Source organism: Dipodomys ordii, unplaced genomic scaffold, assembly GCF_000151885.1.
Source record: "Dipodomys ordii isolate 6190 unplaced genomic scaffold, Dord_2.0 Scaffold7, whole genome shotgun sequence".
NCBI lineage: Eukaryota > Metazoa > Chordata > Mammalia > Rodentia > Heteromyidae > Dipodomys > Dipodomys ordii.
The window spans coordinates 6,577,089-6,602,380 of NW_012267223.1; the positions used below are offsets into that span (position 1 = coordinate 6,577,089).

General features: G+C 36.4%; 1 protein-coding gene across 1 annotated transcript in view; it reads left to right on the forward strand.

Annotated features, from left to right (window-relative positions):
• The first annotated feature begins 292 nt into the window (after positions 1–292).
• The window catches only part of Cep112 (centrosomal protein 112kDa), a 338,584-nt gene continuing 313,584 nt past the window's right edge, over positions 293–25,292 (forward strand). The window contains exons 1-4 of the mRNA XM_013008835.1: positions 293–343; positions 6,752–6,864; positions 9,769–9,959; positions 11,858–12,030. Coding sequence (XP_012864289.1) covers positions 6,765–6,864; positions 9,769–9,959; positions 11,858–12,030 — 464 coding nt within the window. The 5' untranslated portion in view covers positions 293–343; positions 6,752–6,764. The remainder of the gene's footprint in view (positions 344–6,751; positions 6,865–9,768; positions 9,960–11,857; positions 12,031–25,292) is intronic.

Here is a 25,292-nt window from a genome sequence, read left to right on the forward strand (position 1 = left end):
GAAAGGAGGTGGGAGGCGTCACCACGGCAACGGCGCTGCACGCACGCCGCCGCCGGGAGGCCTGGAGGGTGGGATATACAGAATCGGAAGTCTCCGCCCCCAGCCTGTCAGACTTCAGTAATTCAGAGCGTCGCCACGGCAACAGCGCTAAGCACCTCCTCCCACCTCCGGAGGGGTGGAGCCGAGGGGAGGGGCGGGGAAATGCGAGTCCTGGTAGTCTCCGCCCCTCCGGGCCTGCTGGGCGGAGGCGACCCAGCGGCCCGCAAGGATTTGAAACCGTTTGGCGGCGGCGTCGGCGGCGGCGTTGGCGGCCGGGCGGAAGGCTTGCGTGTGGGGGCGGCAGGTTCTCGTTTTTTCCCCAATACTCCCCTGCCCCCTTTACTCGGACTCCCGGGTTCTCGAGTAGAATTTTGCCGGGGGTGGCGGTCGCCCCGCCCGGGCGGGCTCGTTCGTGGAGGGGCGTCGCCCGCAGGCCGGGGCCGGGGCCTGTGGGGCGCCCGCCTCGGGGAGGGGTGGGGGGGGAAGGAGAGGGGGTCACCCGCAGAGTGAAGTGCAGGCGGGGCACGCAGGGGGGAAGTTCTGAGTAAAGTTTAGCGTGGGGAGGGGGCCAGGTCAGCGTGACTGGACCCGAAATCCGAGCTCGCGGCGTGCGGTTCGGAGCGGAACTCGCCGTCCCGGGCGTCCAGGCCGCGCAGGCCGCCCCTCCACCCGGCCGCCCTGGCCGGGGACGTGACCGGCGCCTTCCACACGGCTGCGGAAGGCCAGGCCAAAGCCGCTTTAACGCCGCTCATGGCGCAGCTGCTGGTGGTGGTTGTTGTAATGATTATTATTATTCATCTTTACTGTGAAAGTCAGATCGAAAAAGGCAAGTGAAATCTGTGACCTCTCGGCAGCGCATCCCCGCGCCGAGGTCCAGCCGGCTTCCGGCGGGACTCTGCATTCCCGGACTTCAAGTCTCAGCCTCAGCCTCCCGTGGCTGTGCAGATGAGACCTGACCGTTTTCTGAGCCAGTACCGGCGCTTGCACTCGGAGCCCTAACTTTTGTCGTCAAGGCTGGTGTGGCGCTGCGTGAGCCCCAGCTCCGCTTCTGACTTCCTAGTGCCTCGTTGGAGAGAACAGTCTCATGGACTTTTCCTTCCCAGGTTGGCTCTGAACCTCGATCATCAGTACTCAGCTTCTTGAATTGCTAGCATTACAGGATTGAACCACGCCTATCCCCGCGGTGGCTGGCACAGTCAGGGAAGGGCTCTGTCTATCAAAACAGCTCAGAGTGTAAGCCAGATAAAACACGCATCTGTAAGACGTTTTTGATTCATTGAGGTTTCAAGTCTACTAACTCACTACATTTAAAGTATGATTTTGGTACAACTTTCAGGAACTTATTATGTTTGGCAAGAGGCAGGATATAGGTGAAATACATTCTTGGCTTAGTAGTTGTGACTCCTTTTACATTTTTTTTAATGTCTTAATGTTTGTGGCTTATGTTTTGCTGACTCCTGAGCCAGTTAAGCACCTTGAGAAGGTCTTAGCCCATTTTGTAGCTGTGGAGAAGGGAAGAGCTTTTAAATGAAGACCATGCCAATAAGTGCAATAAAAAACATGACCTAAACTATAGATTATAGAAACAAGAGCCACCTACTTCTTTTTTTTTTTTTTTGGGTCCGGTCATGGGGCCTGAACTCTGGGCCTGGGCACTGTCCCTCAGCTCTTCAGCTCAAGGCTAGCACTCTACCACTTGAGCCACAGCGCCACTTCCCGCTTTTTTCTTTTTGCTTATGTGGTGCTGAGGAATGGAACCCAGGGCCTCAGGCATGCAAGGCAAGCGCTCTACCACTGAGCCACCTTCCCAGCCCCCCACCTACTTCTTTTTTACTTTTTGAAGTAATTTATATAGCTATCATGCTGTATATCAGTAGTGGACACAGTGTACTTTATTAAGCCTAAGCAAGAGATGCAACTTTATTTTTCAGTGTTAATTTAAATATGCAATTCTGATAAATGATACACAATTTTGGGTAACGATATAATTTGTGTTTACAATATTATTTGTATATTATTGTATATGGAATGAATAGGGATAAGAGGAACAGATTTTTAGCTTTTACTAAATATCACTTGTATATTGTTTTATCTTTAAAAAACTATGTATTCTAGTATTACACATCCTAATAGCACTTCAGATTGCCTTTCTACTTTTCAAAAATACTTTTTTATTAGTCAGGGATATTGCTGACTTATTTGTAAATGACTGAGTGATCTGATATAATGGAGCTGAGAGCTAGGGATTTCAACATTTTAATCTGAGCTTTGTGCTTAATTTTATGGTTTTGGTGAGTCATTTAGCTGTTAAGTTTTAGTTTTCCTCTAACATTAAACACTAACGTTTCCTGCCAGTGTCAAAGGATTTATTGAGAATTAGTGATTATGAAGAATCTTTTTACTTTGACCATAGATAATGATGCTCTTAAGCAAATTTGTGAGTACATGGACAGGGTATGTTGTTAAAGCCTGCAAGTATATTTAGGCCTAAGCTGTGCTTAAAATTCTGGGCGAGTTTCCAATGGTTTATTTATCCATTTGAATAGTTGCCTTTCAACTTTGTGAGTTAACATCTAACAGGGTCATCATAGCCTTCTTTTGCTAAATATATACCTGATAGAATATATTGTAGGAATATAAAGTGAAACCTCTAAATCACACAAAACACCCCCACAATTTAATCAAATTTATTATTTTATTAATTTTTATGGTGCTGAGGATTGAACCCAGGATCTCACATATGCTTGGCAAATGTTCTGTCATTGAGCTCTATTCCCATACCTAAAGACAACTTATTTTACCCACTATTAAATTTGAAGACATAATTCTAATATAATTACATGATGGAGGATAGATAGTTTTGGTAAATGGAATTGGGGCCTATCATACTCCTATTTTGGAAGACCTATTGACTACTAATCAGAACAGAAACATCAAAAAGCAATTATGTGAAAATGGGACATTATACCAGATAGTATGTTAGGTAACTACTAAGATGTGTATATCTTGAGAATCTTCCAGGTGATAAAAGATATGCAAATGATACACAAATACATAAAAATGTAACAGCATGATAAATACTGTTGTGCAGATGTAGTTTACAGTGAAAATAGAGTAGTCATCTGTCTAGGGTAAGCAGGGTCTGCTTCATTCAGAAGTTACCTTGAGCTTCATTTACCTGACCCCAAGCTGAGGGAACAGCTGTGCTAAGGAAACAAACTCAGGTAAGAGCTAGGAATGTTTGAGTACATCCTGACAAGTGAAATGGTCAATGGTGGGTCGGCATGTCTAGGCAAAATATGTATGTGTAGTGAGAAGTAGGCCTAAATACAAAGGCACTTGTATGCCTAACTTTGGGTTTGAATAGTATCTTAGTCTAGGCAATCATGAGAGTCTAAAAGATGATGATGTTAGGCTTACCTGGTTTTTCAAGTAGAGAAAGCATACTTCAGAGAGGTAAGTCATGAGGCTGTTTCCGTAGTGCAAGTCAGTGGTGGCAGTGAGGTGAGAAGCTGGCAGAAGTTGAAGCATTTCTGGGTATTTCTGCATGTACTAGTTTGTGGGAATGTAGAGGATGGGAACCTTGAAACTTCTAGCAAGGGAGATGAAGTAGATGATGTCATCTGCAGAATGCAACGTTGCTAGGTGTGTGGAGAAAATCATGAAGAATTTTCTTTGTGACACATTAAGTCTACTTAAGAAAAGGGCATTACTGAATTATGTCCAGAACATGGTTATAATTATGAGTTGTACAGAGAGCAGAATTAGAAATAAAATTTAAAGCTGAATAGTATGAGGAAAATGAAGTAATTCCAAAGGCGATTGCCCTGGGAGGGCGAGAAAGTCAGATTAAAAGGAGACTAAAGGGAGAACACTGGAGAATCCTGAATTGCTGGGCAGAGAAGCAGGAGTCATTGAGGGACTGAAAGTGGATGATCTGAGTGGCCACAGGGCCATGGAAGTGAGTGGAACTACTGAGGTGCAGTGTGCCTTTCTAGGAGCAGTGAGTTGTAAGAAGGGTAGGATGCTGCAGAGATGTCAGCCTACAAACTGACTGTGGCTATTAGTGGATCATTGGTGAAATTTGAAAGCTTTCAGCATGGTAGAGATAAAGGGGTAATTTGCTGGGCTGAGATCTGATTAGAAGATGAGGGAGTGAAGAAACTAATAGAGTGGTGAATGCAAGACAAGAGTCAAGGCTGACCTAGGAGAGGAAGGAGCCAATAGAGACACTGAATTTGTAAAAGAGTAGAGGTAATTGATGATTGATAGATGATAGGAGGAAGTATTGACCTTAAAAATAGGAAGAGTTGCTGCTGTTTTAGATGTAGGAGCAAAGAAGGCAAGCATATGCTCTCTAAGTTAAGTTGGGATGTCATCAAATCTAAAAGATGTTCATCTATTAGATTTTTTTCCCGTGGAATATGATAGCATTTTAAAAATGGAGAGTGAAGAGTGCTGAATTTGTTTAAAGGACTTTTAAGATATGTTCCATATCACTTGATGGAAGTGGCCTCCATCTTTCTCCAGCAGCTTGGTTAACAAAGTGTGTGTGTGTGTGTGTGTGTGTGTGTGTGTGTGCAAGTGTGTAAGATCAAGGGCTCACTGAATAGAAAGGCAAGATCTAGTGGGGGTGGGGGTGGGGGTGGGGGAGAGAATCTGTCATCAGTTGGAGGTGTTTCTTTGTTATCTGACAGTGATGGAAATAGGGGATATGTGGATAGAGCCTCCTAAGGGGACTTTGGAGTTAAGGATTGAAGAGCACTAGTTGGGAAGAGGCAGCATGGACCTCAGTCTGTTTTCTTTTCTGGGTGAGATTGAGAGGAGGTAATATTGATTCTTTTTTGTTTCTGGGTACTCTATTATTGTCTGACAATTTATCCCCACTTGAGAGAATTTTGTTTGGTGATTATGTGTATATCAAAAATTTCTTTTTTTTAAATTTTATTTTATTTGTGAACATACTGTACAGAGGGGTTACAATTACATGGGCAGGATAATGCATACATTTCTTACCAAGCATTGCAGCCTCTTCCTTTGTTTCCCCTTCACATCCCTTCCCAGCCTCCCCCCTCCCAATCCCAATCCCAATCCTTCCCCCCCCCACACTGACGTTGTAAAGCTCGTTTTGGACATGACAACTTGTACTTCTCATTGTTGCAACAGGTCCACCTGTATCCTTAAACGACTTGTTTTTCCCCATCTCCTCCACAAGTTATACTGACATCAAATATAGTGAAAGCAGGGGTTATACTGTGGGGGAGGGACATACAAAGCAACAAGGAAGTAATCTTATAAATGCGTTAGAAACACATGCATGAAAGAAAAAAACATTAAAATACATATCTAAGGGTTAATTTTCTTAACATCACATTATCTGACCTTTTCCGCTTGACTCATACATATACTAGATATTGCAAATAAGGGAAACCATGGGACCTATGTTTCTTTGGGCCTGGCTTACTTCACTTAATATAATTTTTTCCAAGATTTTCCATTTCCTAACAAATGAGGCAATGTCATTCTTTCTGATGGAGGCATAGAATTCCATTGTGTATATATACCACATAACTACTCCATTTGCATTTTAATGGGAATGTAAATTTTTCATACTTGATATTCCATATCTTAGACTCCTTAGTAGGTAAGATTACTAGCATTAGCCACCAGTGCCAAGCTCCACTCATATTTTCTTAATATAATTTCTTTATGAGGTGTAAAATTTACAAGTATTTTCTCCCAAAGGCTCTGGTTTATTTTCCTCCATCCATTAACAATAAGAAGCTTTTTCTTTTTTGTTTTTTCCTTTTGGAGCATTCCAATACTGTATATCAAGTACTTCTTATAGGAATAATATTTTTAATGATGCAGATAAGAAATCTCTGTCTGAAGCAATTTTTTTCTCCTGTGTTTTCCTCTAAGCGTTTTATAGGCTCACTATTCTTTGGAGTTAATTTTTTTTCTATGCTAATTCTGGGTCTTGAACTCAGGACTGGTGGCTGTACCCAAGCTCTTTTTACTTAAGGCTAGTGCTCTATACCTTGAGCCACAGCTCCACTTCTTGCTGTTTTGTTGCTTAATTGGAAATGGAGTCTTATGGACTTTCCTGTTCAGGCTGACTTTGAACCATGCTCCTCAGATCTCAGCCTCCTGAGTAGCAATGATTACAAATGTGAGCCACAAGCACCTGGTAATTAGGAGCTAATTTTTAAAATTTAGGTTAAAGTAGAGGTTAACTTTTTTCAAATTGGATGTCCAGTTATTACTGCCATTTTACAACTGTCCAGTTGTAAAAAATGCCATTTCTCTATGAACTATACCTTTATTGCAAACAGGTTGATTATGTTTGTGTTGGCCCATTTCTGGTTTATCTGGTCTGGTCTATTTACTGATATATCTCATTGTATTGATTACTTTATCATATATAATTGGGTAATGTGATTCCTCTAACTTTGTTCTTTTTCAAAATCATTTTGGGTACTTTAATTCCTTTACTAAAATTTGCCTGTGTAAATTTGAGATTCAGTTTGTATGTATGTATAAAAAATGTGGCTGGATTTTGATGGAAATGTTGGATTGGAAGTCTAGGTGTTAATTGGGAGATGATTGGCATTTAATTGTATTTATTTAATTTATTTAGTTTTTCTTTCATCAGAGTTTTATTGTTTTCAACACATAGAACATTAATACTTAAATTTTAAATCTTTTACAGGTTGGGTTTTGAAATGGGAAGTGAAGAAGAAAAATGGGAGAGACTGGATGCAGAATTCGATCACTTTGTGGTTGATATGAAGCCCTTTGTTCTAAAATTACCCCATAGGTCAGGTAAGGTGAAACTAGATTCTTAATTTTTTGTTGTATTATCTAATCAAACAGTGACCTGTCAAAATGGTAATAATTCTTACTATATTAAGGTAGGATTGTTTACTTTGAGCTGTTCCAGGGTATATAAAAATTTAATGAATTTAGAAGTGTGGTTTAATGGTAAGGAGTACCTGCCTGCAAGCGTAAGGCCCTGAGCTTATTGCCAGTTCTGCCTTCTTACATCTCTCCCCCACAAGTGATACCATCCTGCTAACTATGAGATCTTATTGTGATACTACCTCTGATATAAACTCATTATATATACAGACCATCTAAGGTTAGATGTGACTTTTTTCCTGCTTGTTTTTCTCCTTCTCTGGGAATATCTTCTTTTTTGAGAGTCTGCTGTTCACTATTATTTGATTCTTTTATCAAAGCAGAAAAGAATCTATTGGTCTTTTATGCTTATTGATTGATACAATAAAATCAAATATGAGTAAATTTTTGTTGGTATATTATCATTAATTTCTGTCCTTTTATATTTTATTTTGGAATTAAAATCTGTCTCAAAATTCAGAATTTTCACATAATTCAAGGCATCAGAGATAAATTGGAAAGAATCGTTGGGAAATTCTTTCCAGTCACAGTAGATGAATGGTTGGCTGTAATGGTAAATCTGACATGGTAGCTATTGAATGCAGGGTGTGGAGTGAGGGCCAAGGAGCTAATTTTTTTAACCTTTTTCTGAGTTCCCTATTTGCCTGAGTTATCTGAACTCTATATTCAAAGTGAGAAATGACTCAACATTAGATATTTATTCCAGGAATCTGCATTGGGAGAAGGGAATTTGACTTATGTATTTACTATTCTGTGTCATGCATTGTTATAGAGCCTTTCCAACACCAGAGTAGTTTGTCATGTAGTTCTTTGAGTATTCTTCCTCTTGCAGGACTATAACTTTTTCTTTTCTACTGTTCTTTAGATGAGTGTTTTATATCCAATGACTCATTCATGAGAGTTTGAATTAATATATATTTCTATACTGTATCCTCTTCTGGTCATCACTAATATTTTTGTCTTAGGTTTTTTTCTTTGATTCTTTTGTCTTAGATCAAAAATTTATATTAAGATTTCCCATTATATTTGTGATTTCAAGTCATATGTTTCTCACATTTTATCTTCTTTTAAAAATAGATTTGATACACATAGAATTTAGTAGTTACACTTTTGGCTTTCCTATATTTTATATATTATGAGTATGTGGGAACTTACATCCCATTCAAGAATTAGAAATTCATACTCACCTCTCCTTATAGCTAAATTCTCCTTTTGACAGTGTTTCTACCCCAACATCTCAAGTAGAGAATTTAATTTTTTCATTAACCAAGTTGTACTTAATCCTGAGAATTAAAATATAGATTTCAGTTTGCTACAGGATGTATAAAAACAAAAAAAAACGTAGTTTGAAAACTACTTAAGTTCAACAGTTTTACGTTTAACATTATTTTTGTATAATGTATACTCATTTATTTAATAAAGTTTATTTTGTGATTGTGTAATTTTCAAAGCAAAAGCTACAAAAGCATTTTTTTGTATAACTGACCTCCAGAGATTTCCCCTCTGCTGTTTTTTTTTGTTTTAATTATTATCTTTAAGTACAAAAGTTTTTTTAGAGGCATGGCTCTTATACCTGTAGTGAGATTTGCAAAGTGGTAAATCTAGCCTTAGTGATTTTTGTAGGTAAGACAATAAATGAATATAAATTTTAAGAACTAAGAGATTAGACTTAGACTTATGATTTGTATTAGATATATAATCCTCAATTGAGTTAGATGATAAAAATTACTATCAGTAGTTTTCATTAGACTTAAAACAGTCCTGTGTCATGGCAAGATAATATAGTTAATGGATTGTTTATTATATGAGGATTAAACTGCTGTTTTTAGGCAGATTTTTTAAAGGATAATTATTTTATGAAATTACAGTAAGTAGTACTCAGTTACTTTTAGAGATGTTAAAAGAAAACTCTAAATAAACCAGTTTTAAGTCCCTGGAAATTATTGGCTTTAATAAACCAAACATTTGGGTTTAATTTTAGAGTACGTATAAAATGCTTGATAAATCAAGAGATTGTATTTTATCTCTTTTAGATTTGCATAGTTAGAATTACAGAGTAGAATTATAGTTAGAATTATAGCTTTTTCAATACATCTTAAAATTATTTTAGAGATGCAAAATTATAGCAAAATCTTACCTCAAATTTATTTGAAAATAATCTGGAGATTTTATATTTTATTATATTATTTATTTATTTTGCTGGTCCTGGGTCTTAACTCTGGGCCTGGGTGCTGTCCCTGAGCTGCTTTTGCTCAAGGCTAATGCTCTACCAATTGAACCACAACCCCACTTCCAGCTTTTTCTGAGTGGTTTATTTGAGATAAGAGTCTCACTGACTTTCCTGCTTGGGCTGGCTTCAAACCAGCCTTAGATTTCAGCCTCATGAGTAGCTAGGATTACAGACATGAACCACCTGCACTCAGCTGAGATTTTATTTTTATACAAATAGTTATTTGCATTTTCCAGATAACAAAGTGAAATTTTAGACTAAGAGTATATGGCCCATGGGGCTAACTTCCATAGGTTCCATAGCTTCTTTTTCTTTCTTTCTTTTTTGTAACTTTATTGGAAAATAACTATGCCTTTCAGTTATATGTGGTCTCTTAATGCTTTCTTCATGTAGTGGCTGGGTAGACTAGCTGTACCAGAGCTTACATGGCCTGCAAACCTAAAATATTTACTTGTGGGCCCTTTGTACAAATTTGCTGATTCCTTTTGTAGACAAAAGTAGGTGCTATTATAGGTCTTAATGATTTAGTGTTTTAGTTTTTGAAAATTGATTTTCTTACTGTTCTCATGTATTTATAGAACGGCAGAGATGTGCTCTATGGATTAGAAAGTTGTGTGAGCCTTCAGGAACAGGTGCAGGAGTCATGGGCAGGAAGAATCGGAACTTGTATGCAAAATTATTATTACATATGCTTAAACGAGGAGTGCTTGAAGGCCCTTTTACACACCGTCCTGAGCCAGGGACACTAAAAACATTACCATCATACATGGTAGGTACCATTAAGCACTTGTGTATTTGTTTCATTTGCTTGTGTTTGTTTCATGGTTTGTGTTGGTACTGTGTTTGTACTAGGTATTGGAGGTTGTTATTAAAAGATATGTATAGATGTGTTTGTGTGATATGTACATGTATGTGAATATATATAACTGCTAACTTCTTTGTAATGTATTATGAGATTTTTTTCCATATTTTATGATTTTACTTGCAAAATTTAATCACATGGCATGTTAACACTAGAGGATAATTCTTGCTGGTTCGAATACTGTTACTCAATTTATGTTAAAGTAGTACTTTTTGCTTATGAGGTCAGGAGTATTTGAGATAGTTACATGACTTCATATTTGGTTAGACATTAGATTTATTATGTAGTCCTCTACTTTCTGTGGTGGATACATTCCAAGACCTGTTTCTTCACTAGATGTCTGAAATTGCAAATAGTTTTGGATCCTTTATACTATGCTGATAACTGATCCAGCTACTAAGGGACTAATAGGTAGGTAGTATGTATAGCATAAACATGCCTAGTGGGATATAGTGGAGTGAATGGTGTGTGACCTTTCATTATACTGACTTAGAATGGGATGCAATTTAAACTTCTTTGTTCCTAGAATTTTCTATTTAATGTTGACCATGGGTAATTAAAACCATAGAAAGTAAAACTGGATAAGAGGGTGGGGTTGCAGTTGCTTATTTAAAAAGAAATTATCAGAAAATTCTAATTTGGAATATAGGGTCATGTGTCACGCCTCCTTGGAGAATAGCCCCTTAAGAATTTTTGTGCAGGATTGGAAGAGTTGTTGGACAGATTTACTCAGTGAAGTTTTCTTCAGAAATATGTCATGCAGACCAGTTAGAGAGAAATAAATAGGCAAAATTCATAGGGAACTACAAAAGACTCTGAATCACAAAAGCAATCCTGGGCAGAAAAAGTAGTGCTGGAAATATAACAATTCCAAACAGAACTATATTATAGATCTATAGTATTGAAAACAGCCATCAAATATTTGAGTGATGTCCTTCTCAGTGACTAGAGTAGAACATTTTATGAAGAACATATTAAGATGCAAGTATTCTGTGTCATATTTTCCCGTTCATGGTCAGTTTCATAGGATCACAGAGAAGGACTTTATTTCACAATAGTAAGAATGAGAAGGCCTTGGAGTCCTGTCTTAGGTATGCTAGCCTGTGTAATTTCTACCTCATCAATGGACTAGTAATTTTAATTTCTTTTTTTTTGTTGTTGTTGTTGGTTGTGGGGCTTAAACTCTGGGCCTGAGCGCTGTCCCTCAGCTCTTCAGCTCAAGGCTAGCGCTCTACCACTTGAGCTACAGCGCCACTTCCAGTTTTCTGGTGGTTTATTAGAGATAAGAATTTCATGGACTTTTCTGGCTTTGAACCGTAATCCTCAGATCTCCGCCTCCTGAGTAGCTAGGATTACAAGCGTGAGCCCCCGGTGCCCGGCTAGTTTTGATTTCTGATTTGTCTTGATTGTGGTTTCTCTGCCCACAGATTTTGTGTATGTATATGCATATGCACATGTGTGCAAAGTAGTAATTGTTACAGAGAGTGAAATATGATTTAAAAACTTTCTATTGACATTTTATAAATCTAATATCATTTATTTGTATAAATATCAGAATTTTTACATAATTTTGCTGCTTATTAGATATCTTATATAAGTAGTACATAACTAAAATGTAAATATGCTATCCATCTTGTTTTAATATTTCATAATTCATATATTTAATCATATATTTTTATATATTTGTATGTTATTGACTTTAAGTTGAGTGTTTAAAAGAGTTTTTATCAAACTTAATGGAAATTTAAAGTGTTTCATCATAGTATATTTTGGAAGAATAATTTTTCTAATTTTAAAATATTTAGTCCATCTATTTTGATGAACCAAATCCAGCACAAGCAAAAGGCTCAAGTCCAGAACAGTTACCTGACTGGGTACTGGGTGAACTGAACACAAGTGAGCGCAGATTAAGTGAATCATGGAATCTTTCTTCTGGAGAAGATAGCACATCAGTGCTGTTGCCAGCAGATGCTCACAGGTATGCCACAGAAATGCGATTCTGAATTCCTTTTTATCATTTAGCCTTTGAAACTGGCTTATACATTAAATTTTTTCTTTTAATTATAAGGACTTGTTCTACTTTATATTTTTTCTAAAGTTGAGGGGTATGAATGGAATAGGTAGAATAACAGTTTCATTTTTTTGCTTATTATATATTCAAGTTATTTTACATTTTTAGCTGCTTTCATAGGTACCTGTTTACTTCACACATACATACTCTACTGCTTAGAAAATTGTACTACAGGGCTGGGAAGGTGGCTCAGTGGTAGAACGCTTGCCTTGCATGCATGAGGCCCTGGGTTCGATTCCTCAGCACCACATAAGCAAAAATAAATATCTTTCTTAAAAAAAAAAGAAAATTGTACTACATAATTTTTAACACTGTGTTTTCATTTATGACAAAAATTAAGAACATTTTCACTGTTCAAAAGATATGACACCCTATATATCTGTGCTGAATCTGATGCTTGAAGATCTCTCCTTTCTACCTCAGTGAACAGTATTTGGTTTCATTTAATGAAATAAAAGTATAAGCCTTAATTCTCTCTTAGTATATAGTATTAAGCTTAAGTAGGATTTTAGTGCAAATAAAATAAACTTCTACGTTTTGAAAATATACAAAAAGTCTATCATGGAAGTATAACTTTTAGATCTTAAGAAAGATATATTTAAATCTAGAATTTTATCATATTTGACAATGTCCATTGACATGCACCATGTTTCATACACCATTCCTCACCATTCTTTAGGTGATTTAGCTTCAGGAGTTTGTTTCTGTTAACAATGTAATCTTTCTGTTAACAATGTAATCTTTCTTATCCACTATAATGTCTTTGGTATATATTCTTTAATTAGTATAGAAGTGCTATTAGTGATTTGGAATGTCTCTATTATTGATACAGTCTGTTTATATTCTTCAGACCTGAGATACTATGGTAGAAAGAACAGATTAACACAAAGCAAGAGATCTAGTACATGCAATTATTTCATTAGGGGAAACAAATTATCATGGAGAGGTAGTAAAGGAGGAAAATGAAATTAAGGACATTTTTTAAGGAGAAAAAAAGAAATGAATTGATGAGTCCATAGGACATGGTATTAAATACTTACATTTATAGAGGATTAAAAAAAGAAGTATATTTGTAGACATTTGTTAGTTGGTAAGTGGAGATGTAAAGAGATTGATTGTATGTTACAGAGGTCAGGGTATGGCAAGTGGTAGAGCGCCTGCTTAGCACAATATGAGGCCCTGAATTCAAATTCTAGTACTGAAAACATAAAAGATTGAATTTTATATACAAAGAAAAATCTTATTTTGGCTACAGATTCCATTCCAAATATATGTTACGAATCCAGCTAAAATTCTGGGTTCTTTTCCAGGTATAACGAACATGAAATTTGTATTATAAAGGTGAACTAAACTTAGGATACTATGTCTTAAAGTTTTGACTAGAGTTTAAAATTGGCAGTATTTCTGAACTGAAGAAATTATGTGGGAAGATTTGTTTGCTTGATTTGCATAGTGTTTTTAGTTATTTTTTATGAAATGTCAGAATTAGCAATTAGGAAATTTTATATCAAAATTCAGTTATTTGGCTCCTCTTTATTTCCTCAGGTTTGCCTCAAAGTATAGTTTACACTTTTTTTTTTCAGTCATGGGGCTTGAACGCTGTCCTTGCGCTCTTCAGCTGAAGGCAAGTGCTTTACTGCTTGAGCCACAGCGCCACTTCCGGTTTTCTAGTGCTTTATTGGAGATAAGAGTCTCGCGGACTTTCCTACCCTGGCTGGCTTTGAACCGAGATCCTCAGATCTCAGCCTCCTGAGTAGCTAGGATTACAGGCGTGAGCCGCCAGCGTCCGGCTAGTCTACACTTTATTTCTTTAGGTAGGGTTAGAAGACAAAGTATTTTTTTCTGTTTTTATATTTGATCAAAAGTGAACAGAAGAATGGCATAAATGGGATTGTTTCAGAAGAGCACATTACGTGTTTGTAGAAGGGGAGAATATCCTTATATTTGGCATCATAATCACATCTTTGTTACCCATTTAACTCCTTCATACATTTTATCCGTTCTTAAGGTCTGAAGGTTCTCTGGAAACCTCATCTCAAAGAACCAGTTACCAAACAAGGAAACAAACAGCCAACAAAACACCCCCCAACACAAAAACACTCCCCCTCTAGAAACCAAAACAAGAGCCTTACCTGACATCTCAGTTCAAGTTAGGTAGCCTTATTCTTCATTCCTGTGGTACTCTGTGTTTCTTTGTTGCATTCACCACAGTCAGATTTGATGACAATCTTTGTGCTAGATTGTAAGTTCATGAGGTAGGAAGGTATTTTCAGCTCTTAGCATTGGTTGGGAACATGTTAGAAACTCCCTTAAGTATTTGTATTTGGTAAATGCATACATGCATGAATGAATGGGTTATGTTGTATACAACCAAATATTTAAACTATTCAGAGACCCTTTATAACTTGCCCATCCTTTAAGACATCTATGTTGTAGCAGAAAGAATGGTACAGAATAATTTTTAATTGAATTTTTAGGAAATGTGGAAGGAAGGATACATTTTAGGAAATACTGGAAAAAGCATGGATATATTTTCTTGTGAGGTCATTCACTCACCATGAGGAAAGTATGATAGTGAGGGAGCTGAAAAGAGTTTTTTTGATCAAATGTCAGTATTATTAAGGCTAATGGTTAATTAGGGCTGCAAAAATAAAGTTCAAGGCATCTGTTTCGTTAAATAATTATATAGTCTATTTTTTTTGGTGGTATTGTAGTTTTAGATCATGGCCTGTGCTAGTTAGGCAAGCATTTTATCTCTCAAGCCATAGTTGACTTTTTTATACTGTATAATTTGTTTAAAAATAAAATCTCTATATATTTCTTAACAGTTATTTGTCATTTTATATACATGAGGTGTTAAGAATAAAAAAGATGCATTTTAGTTAAAGTCAACACCGTCGAATTTAAGGCCAAATACATGATATTTGTATCTGTTAGATATGTTGGTGAATAGGCTATTTATTGATGGTTCTATCTTTACATTTCTTTTTTAAAGTTGCTTCTTTACCCTGAGTGGTCATACTGTGCCAATGAAAAAGTTGATATCTGTTAATGTTGACCTAATACATCTAATCAGTTCTTCAAAAACTTGTTTAAAAAAGTTTAAGAGGCTTATAATATTTGACACATGTATGTTTTTATAGTGAATAATTTATTGTTACTTAGAACTGAAGTTTAATGCTGCCTCATAAATTTTACAACCACTTCAAGTTGTCCTTTGAAAAACCTCTTTAATCTTAAAAGATTTTCCTCCTTAGTGTTTCTTTTTTGATCACTTTATAAAATCCTGCTTTACTTAGACCTTTTTGTATGTGAAATATTTCTAATGGCATTTTAGATTATGCTGTTTGTGCCCTAGCCTTTTTATATTATTAAAGATGCAGAGTTCTTTTGAAGCCTTTTTGTTAGGACTCCCTATTCAGTAGAGATGGCACCTTTCCTTTCTTTTTCTTTTCTTTCATTCTTCCTGTTGGATATGGGCATTAGCATCATTCCATACTCACTAGATGCATTATGAGGTCAAATTCTATCTGTCTTATTATCATGCCTTTTCCCTACCAAATGTGCATTATAAACTAGTAAACTTAGTATTTTACACTGAACATTTTCAACACATAGTAGTCCTATTCTGATTCTCTTTTTTGCTTTCCTTTTTTCCATAGTTCTTGGTTTAAGATCATTATTACCCATGTTTATTTAGGAAGAGCCACTGATCCAAATTACATTGCTATTTTATTATAATTCTGTCATTGCACATTTTTGTCAAATATTGAACTCTTTTCTTGGTAACAAAATACACTAGTTGTATTTGCTTTTGGTGCATGACTTTATGAAATGTTTCTAAAGAGATTATGAGTTTAGATCATACTCATATATATTTAATTAATTTCATTTAGTTCTATAATCATAAGCTTTATCAATATGTATTATCCTTGTGGTTATCCAATGAAATCTAATAAAACTTTGTCTTTATGATAGGCAGATTTTAAGGTGGCCCCCCTGACCCTCATTCTGGTATTCTTTTATCTAATTCCCTCCCCACAAGTATTGGCAGGACAGCTTGTTTTTGCTCAGTAGAATATGACAGTGATAATGACTGTAATTATATCTTGTTGTATAAAACTCCATCTTGCTAGCAGACTTCTGCTAGAGTTTTAGTGTCATTGCCTTTGCTGATTTTGAAGAGGTAGATGTCATGACTCATACAACCATCAGAAACAGAAGGTTGCTGACAGCCAGGCAAGCAGTGAAGTGGATTATTCCCTTGTTGAGTCTCCACCTTAGAGCTCAGCTCTGATCAAATCATGATTATAGACACATGTGATCTCAGCAGAGGACCTAGCTCAGCAGTGCCTTAGACTTCTGATACACAGCAACTGAGAGAAGATGTATGTGTATTGTTCAAAGCTCTTCAGTTAGTAATACTTGGGTGATGATGAATTCAGTACTACTTTTAGAAAATTTTGCAATCATTATGCAAAACATGCTTCTTGTAAAAACACCAACATAGAACTATATAGAATAAAAAAGTCAAAGCTTTTCTTTGTGTTTTCTCTTTCTTACTTTCTTCATGAGAAGTAATAGCCATCAATAACTTGGCACATTTTTACAGTAGACACCCAACACCCATATGAATGTAATTAAAATGATGTTAGCTTATATATACTGTTTTATGACTTGTTTTTTATTTATTCAAATATGTCTAAAAGTTATGTGGACAGCATCCCTTGAAGATAATCTATACTGAGAATATACTCTAACCTATCTCTAATTCTTGCAGTTCTTTATTACTATAAAGAATACTTTAGTTAACGTCCTAGTACATATACCACTCTGTGCCATGTATGAAAATAAACGTGGGATTTGTTTTAATCAGATACAAAAAGATGACATACATAGAAACATCTTACTTTGAAAGGAGAATTTATCACTCAGTTACTCAGAGGAAGGGACATGGCATGCCATACAGGGTCACATGGATAAACCTCAGTACTAGACAGGAATCATGAGGGGAAATCACAATTGTGGGAAGCTGTTAGATGAGGGTGTTCCCTATTGACCAAGAAGTGAAACACAGGTGTTCTTGTTTGTGGTTGGAGGGTTTGTAATATGATTTCCATTTGTCTGTGAAAATTCAAGGATAGTATAAATGGATGTAAGCAACTTTGGCTGTTAGTCTAATTTAAAGATGCCAGTTTATCCATTATAATATCAAACTTCATGTATTTTGAGACATATATCCCTTGGAGAAAACTGTACTGTTGGTGACTATTAGTTGATTTATTATCTTGTGCAATGATTAAAAATGAAGTTGGGTACTGGTGGCTTAAGCCTGTAATCATACCTATTTAGGCTGACAACAGGAGAATCATGGTTTGAAATTATGCCAAGAAGAAAAGTTCCGTACCTATAGGTAGGTGTATTTTCATATGCTTGTTATCCTAAGCCATGTGAGAGGTTGAGAGGTAATTTCATGGTACCAGGCTAGCTTGGGCAGAAAAGTTTGTGAGATTCTATCTCCATGAAGGGAAACTGCTCCCAGCAATGTCAGGAAGCCTAAAAGTAGGTGGATCAAGGCTCAGGTGGGAAATGAGACTCTCCTTAAAATAACCAATGAAAAACAAGGCTGCAGGCATGACTCAGTGGTATCATACCTGCCTAGCAAATTCTAGACTTTGAGTTCAAACTCATATCACCAAATATATATATACACACATGTACACTTGTATACATATTTGTATATATGTATGTATTGTCTAGTATGGCAAAATATATAAACCATATATATTTAAAAAGAGTACATAAAAGTATAGTAAACTTCTTTTTGTATATATTTATATATATATATATGTGTGTGTGTGTGTGTTTTAAGGGCTATATGATACATGTGCCTGGCATATATCTGGGTGTCACCTTTTGTAAGTGGGACTTGTCTTCAGGATGGAGAAAAAACATTCTTTTTTGTATATTTACATGGTTTTGTTTTTGTAATCACACATTTACTTTTGATACCTACTGTCCTATTGCCTTCTAAAATACCATCTTCTTAAAATGTTTGGACAAAAATATTATTATTAATTATGCAAATGAATAAATTTAACGATATAATATATATTTAAACAAAAGAATGGAAATTTCCCAATAAGCACTCTAAATGTTTATGGATTCCATTTGTATTTCTAACTTGTTAAAGAAGAAATTGAGGCAAGTTATGCCATCTGGATTACTCATGCTGTCTTAAGGCACTTATCTAGAAATCTTTTCTTTAATCCTTTTTTAAATTCTGTGAGGCTGACATCATTGCCTTTTGTATTTATAGTAGAGGTATAGCTTCAGGATGGTCATGTGACTTTCCTAGTTATGGACTCTAACCTGAAATACAGGTTTATGATATTGCTTGCAGTTTATCATATAGGTAGGTCTAAGTACTTGATGCAGAAAATATGGAAGTTCTGTTTTGGTCTGTTTTTTCCTCTACTTGTGTTACCTCAGCAAACCTGGACAGCTAGGTCTTTGTTCTTGGTTATTTGTAGGTTGTGCTGAAATGAGGGAATTTGCCTTTGTTTAAATCCCACTTCTGACACTTGGAAACAATCTATCTTCAGGCAACTTACATAATTTAAACCCAATTTCATCATTTGTAATTATAGACCTTTAAGGAGCTCAGAATTGAAAGGACTAAGTGAATTTTCAGCACTGGACCATTAAGTGTCAGTTGCTGCTACCCCTGTCATCACTGGCATGGTGATTGTTATTGTTGTAGTTGATTCTGAGCCTTGCTTGTCAGCTTCCTTGACCATTTTTTGAAATATAATATAGTCTGATAATTTATCTCCATAGTACAGTTAAATGTTGGGGAAAGGGAAAGATGGAAAAAAATTAATAGCACCTTTTATTTGAAATTTTCATTATAAATTAGGAGACTGTGATGCGATGTAATGTTGAATGAACCATGGCCTTAAACACTGCTTTCCAGTGGAAGAAACATTACTTCTGCTTATTTTTTAGGGACTTATCAATGAAAAAGGCATTCATATAGATTTCTTTAAGTGTCAGATTATAATCAAGATTATAAATCCAGATTATTTTAAAGTTCTAGGAATATACTAAACAATTGTTAAGTATATAGTTTATCATAACTGATAAAAATCTTTTAGATTACTAGTTATTTCAATCATACCTGTGTTTATGCCTGTAAGAAAGGACTTGGAGAATAATTATCCTATTCTAACTGATTATAGAGGCTATAGCTGTAACTTTCAGTGAAGTTTCCTCATGGATTATTTGATGGTAGTTTTTAATTTGGAATAAAAAATGAAGTCCTACTTATTCTTACAGCAAATATTATTTGTTTTTTGTTGTGGTTGTTGATCTTGGGGTTTGAACTCAGGGCCTAGGTGCTTGTCCCTGAGCTCTTTTGCTCAAGGCTAGTGTTCTGTCACTTTGAATCACAGTGCCACCTGCAGTTTTCTGGTGGTTAATTGGAGATAGGGGTTTCTCTGACTTTCCTACTGGCTTTGAACCACAATCCTCAGATCTCAGCCTCCTGAGTAGTTAGGATTAGAGTCATGAGCCACCAGTGCCCAGCTTGATTTGCTTTATAGTGATCCTCTTGATGATATGGTCTTCTAGGAATGCATTGTGGAAAAAAGCTGATATTCTGTGTGTTCTTTTAAAAAGTCTCTTTTGACATTTGCTTTGCAGTTTACTAAATAGCCAGCAGATGGTGATCAAGTATAATGAAAACCTACTCGTGGTCAATTTATGTACAAGTTATTTCATACTTAAAAATATTAATTTTAACCTTTTCTGCTTGTCCCAGACATATACTACTTATTGCAAATAAGGGAAACCATAAGACCTATGTTTCTGTGAGCCTATCTTACTTCACTTAATATAATTTTTTCCAAGTCTTTCCATTTCCTAACAAAGGAGGTGATGCCATTCTGATGGAGGCATGGAATTCCTGTGTGTGTGTGTGTGTGTGTGTGTGTGTGTACCACATTTTCTTGATCCATTCATCTAGAGGGGCATCTGGGTTGGTTCCATATCTTAGCTATGGTAAATAATGCTGCAATAAACATAGTTATGCTGGTAGCTTTAGTATGGCCTTGTTTGTGATCATTTGGGTAAATGCCCAAAAGTGGGATTTCTGGGTCATAGGGAAGCTCTATGAGGAACTTCCATACTGCTTGTGTCCCTACACAAGTGGCCTTTTCTTTCTTGCTATTGTTCCTAATATATTTATAATGTACCATGTGATTTTTTTTGTTTCTTTGTATGTTCCTCCCCCACAATATAACCCATTTTCACTGTATTTTATGTAGGTGTTCTGCATCTTGTATATATACTTCTTTAGCTTGGGGATGAGAAGGGAAAAAACAAAATGCTTAAATAGGGATACAGGTTGACCCATTGTAACAATGAGATGTACAAGACACCATATTGAAAAACAAACTTTACAATTTAGGCAGGGAGGGAGGAATGTAGTTGTGGAGGTAGGAGGGAAGGGAGGATAGGGGAAAAACAAAGGAGGAGGTAACGATGCTTGATAGGAAATGTACTCATGATCTTACTCATGTAACTGTAACACCTCTGTACAGTATTTTTACAATAAAAATGTATTTAAAAATATTAATTTTAATGTTTTAGTTGGTGGACTTAAAGTAAAAATAAAATCTTTTGACTTTGTTAAAGTATTTCATATATATATGTGTTAAACTATTATATATATATATATATATATATATATATATATATATATATATATATATATATATAGTTAGATGTATTTGTCAGGAAGCCAATCAATAAGTTTTCTTTGTAGGGAATTTTTACGATGCATAATAAAGGTGCTTAGAAAAACACATAGTAAAACATACTTAAATGTAACTTACAAGCCAGGTGCTCGTGGTTTATGCCTGTAAATCCTAGTAGCTCAAGAAGCTAAGATTGGCTTGGAGCCAGCCTGGGACGAAAATTCCCATGTGACTCCACCCTTATTTAACCAGAAAAATACTGCACAAGAGATGTGGCTCACATAGTAGAGTGTCAGCCATGAGCCAACAAGGTGAGAAAGAGCTTGCGGTTCCGAGATCTAGTATTGGCACAAAGAAAAAACTTGCAAAAAATACATGTATTTCATTTATGAATCCTCCTGATATTGAGCAAAGATATGTTTTCCAAAAGCTCTGTGCAATAGAAATTTGTGTGATAATGGTGATATTGTATTCTTTGTTCTCTAGTCAAGAGCTGCTAGTCTTGGGTAACTATTGAGCACTTGAAATGTACTGGTATAACCAAGTCAAGGCCACATATGACCAGTGGTCATCATACTGAGCACTGCAATTCTGGATCTGTGTCTGATCTAGTTACCTTGCTAGATGGAAAGCTGCTGGCCTATTTTCTGTGTTCTCTGTGTGGGGAGTGAGATGGTGATAGGGACCAGGAACTGGGTAAGAGTGTGTATAAACTGACTCTGCCGCAGGAGATACATCTCATGTTGCTTTGTGAAGTTCATGGTCATGAACCTTACGATCACCCATAAATAACTATCTAGTTGCTCTTTTGTTGGTCAGTCTTGAATTTCAGAGAGACTCAGTCAAAAAATCTTAATCATGAGATTAAGTAGAACATTTAGTATGGAATAAATCTGATTATTTTATATCTTTGATAAATTTTAGATAGTAACTTAGCCTTATATTCTAGATATAAGACTGCTATGTAAATGAGAAGTGAAAATTGCTTGTTAGGAAACTCAATAAAACATAACATTCATAACTCATAAAATCACTGTTACTCATCAGTTTTCAACATTAGTGTGCTAAATATTTATTATTCCTAGGTACTTACTAAGGCCACGCCAAGTGGCAGTTTGTAACCAGGGTGGAATAGTGAAGAAATGAAAATAATAGTCTTTGTGTGGTTTCTTTTAGGCTTTTTTTTCACCTAATAAGTCAGATTATTGACAGATTTAGTCATAATGCATTCTTTCCCTCCCTAGGTGTTTTCTCCCATTTGAGCCAGACCTCTAGCCCTTTTTTGCAGTGGCTGTGTTCAAGTAGGGTCTCACTTTACAGGGAGGCTAGCCTGGGTTGGTGGGGCTGTGACCCTCCGTTTGCTTCCTCATTTGCAGGTGCACACTACTGTGTTAAGCCATTGCACTTAATCTGTAGCTGGGATGTCAGGCTTTAGCCATCATGCCTGGGTGTTGATTAAGACCAAGTCTGTAAAACTTTTTGTGTGTATGTGTAGGTTGTGGGGCTTGAACTCAGGGCCTGGGCCCTGTTCCTGAGCCTCTTTGTGCTCAAGGTTAGTTCTCTCACTCTTGAGCCACAGTGCTGCTTCTGGTTTTTGAGTCATTGATTGGAGATAAGAGTTTCACTGGGACTTTTCTGCCTGGGCTGGCTTCAAACCATAATTCTAAGATCTCAGCCTCCTGAGTAGCTAGGATTATAGGCATGAGCCACCAGGGCCTAGCTTCTTGAGAACTTTTATGCCCAGCTGCCACAAACCACTACCCTCAAATCTCTGCCTCCTAATAAGCTAGGATTACAGGTTTGAGCCATAGCCATTATGCCCAGCTTCTTTTTCCTTAATGAGTAAAGCTTTGTAATCTTTTTATTTCACAAGTGATTTTTGTCATAATAATGAACAGTTTTGATTTTTCTTTTAATGAAAAGGACAGCTTATTATTGCATTGTAACTTTAATCATAATAGAATTAAAATACTGAGTGGTGAGATGTGAAAATAAATGTTGATTAAAAGTGTGAATATTTATCCAGGCGCTGGTGGCTTACACCTGTAATCCTAGCTAATTAGGAGGCTGTGATCTGAGGATCACGGTTTGAAGCCAGCCTGCACAGGAAAGTCTTGAGACCCTTATCCCCAATTAACCACCTAAAAACTGGAAGTGGAGCTTTGGTTTAATATAGTAGACTGCTATCCTTGAGATATTGCCCAGGCTCTGAATTCAAGCCCCACAGCCAACAAAAAAAAACAAAAAAAGTGACTATTTAACATGGCTTAAAATTTTAAGTTAAATGTTGTTATTTAAGTAGGCATAGGAAATATGAAGTCTTAAAATGTTTATAGATTTGTTTGTGTTCTGTTTGTGTTAAGCATCTCACGCCTGCAAATGCTAGCTATTCAGGAGACTGAGATCTGAGGATCATGGTTCAAAGCCAGCCCAGGCAGGAAAGTCCTTGAGACTATGATCTCCAATTAATCACAGAAAAATCCAGAAATGGCACTGTGGCTTACGTGGTAGAGCACTAGTATTGAGCAAAAGGATCTCAGGGACAGCGCTCAGGCCCAGAGATCAAGACCAGGACTGGAAAAAATAAATCTAAAAGGATATAGAAGAATTGACAAATACTCTGAGCCACCGCCACCTGACCAGTAATACCTTTGTAATACCTTTTCTTTTTCTTTTATTTTTTATAGGGAAATACTGTACAGAGGGGTTACAATTACATGGGCAAGATAATGAGTACATTTCTTATCAAGCATTGTAGCCTCCTCCTTTGTTGTTGTTTTGTTTTTCCACTTGAGCCACAGTGTCACTTCCAGCTTTTTCTGCTTATATGGTGCTGAGGAATGGAACCCAGGGCCTCATGCATGCAAGGCAAGCACTCTACCACTGAGCCACCTTCCCAGCCCATAGCCTCCTCCTTTGTTTCCCCTTCTCATCCCTTCCCATCCTCCCCTCATCCCCGCCTCCCCATCCAATCCTCCCCACTTACCCCCACCCCCTCCACCAAAGTTGTAAAGTTCGTTTTCTACATAATGAGTTGTACATTTCATTGTTGCAATGGGTCCACCTATTTAAACGATTTGTTTTTCCCCTTCCCCTCCACAAATTATACCGACATCAAATACAGTGAAAGCAGGGGTTATACTGTGGGGGAGGGACATACAAAGCAACAAAGAAATAATCTTATAAATGTGTTAGAAACAATCGCATGAAAGAAAAAAAACATTTGAATACATATCTTAGGGTTCATTTCCCTAACATCACCTTATCTGACCTTTTCTGCTTTACTCAGACATATACTAGATATTGCAAATAAGGGAAACCATGGGACCTATGTTTCTTTGGGCTTGGCTTACTTCACTTAATATAATTTTTTCCTTTTCTTATAGTCACAGAACACACATCCTTTAAGTACAAATGCAATGCACATATAAATATCAGACAGAATGGACTTTAAGTAACAAGAACCAAAAAAAGACAGTATCGCAAATGGGTGAATTCATTGAGGAGCTATAACAACTATAAGTATATATGAATCAAACTTCACAATTCCAAAGTAGTTGAAGTAAACATAGAATTGAAGAAAGAAATAACGTTTTCTACAATAACATTCCAGGACTTCAGTGCCCCAATTTCAAAAGTAGAATAGCCAGACAGAAGATCGGTAATGAGAGGGTTGGAGACATGTCTCCATTGATAGAATGTGAGCCAATGAGTGAAAGTGGCAGGTATGGAGTTTGAGTCCCAGTCTCAATCCTAACAAAAGAAAAAAAAGAAGATCAATAAAGAAATAGAAGATATGAACAACACCACAGATTAGTAGACCTAATAGATACTCTACCCAACTTCAGTGAATGAACATTTTTCTCAAGTACATATGGAACATGCTTCAGGATACACCATGAATTAGGCCACAGAGTATCTTTTCCTATGACAATAGTAGAAAAAGAAAAATCCAATCAGTTGCAGATTAGTTGAAAGTCTATAAATAGGTGACAATTATAAAACATTACTGACAGATCAAAAAGGGAAGTTAGAAAATAATTTTAGATAAATGTAACCCAAAATGCAACATAAAATCTGTATGAAATATAGTGAAAGCAGTGATAAGGAAATTTATAAGCTATAAGAGCTTATATTAAAAAAGTCAAATCAATAACATAAATTTACACTCATGGAGCTAGATGAAGAATAAACTAAATCAAAGCTATTTTTAGAGTATAGTAAAAATTAGAGAAGAGATAATAAGTAGAAAAACAACAGTCAATAAAACCAACCAATGGTTCTTTTATTGTTTTGGGGCAACAAAGCAAAAGTTGTCAACTTTTTATATGAACTAAGAAAAAAGAGAAAATTCAGATAACTAAAACTAGAAAGGGGATATTGCGATTAATTTTACAGAAGTGAAATTAT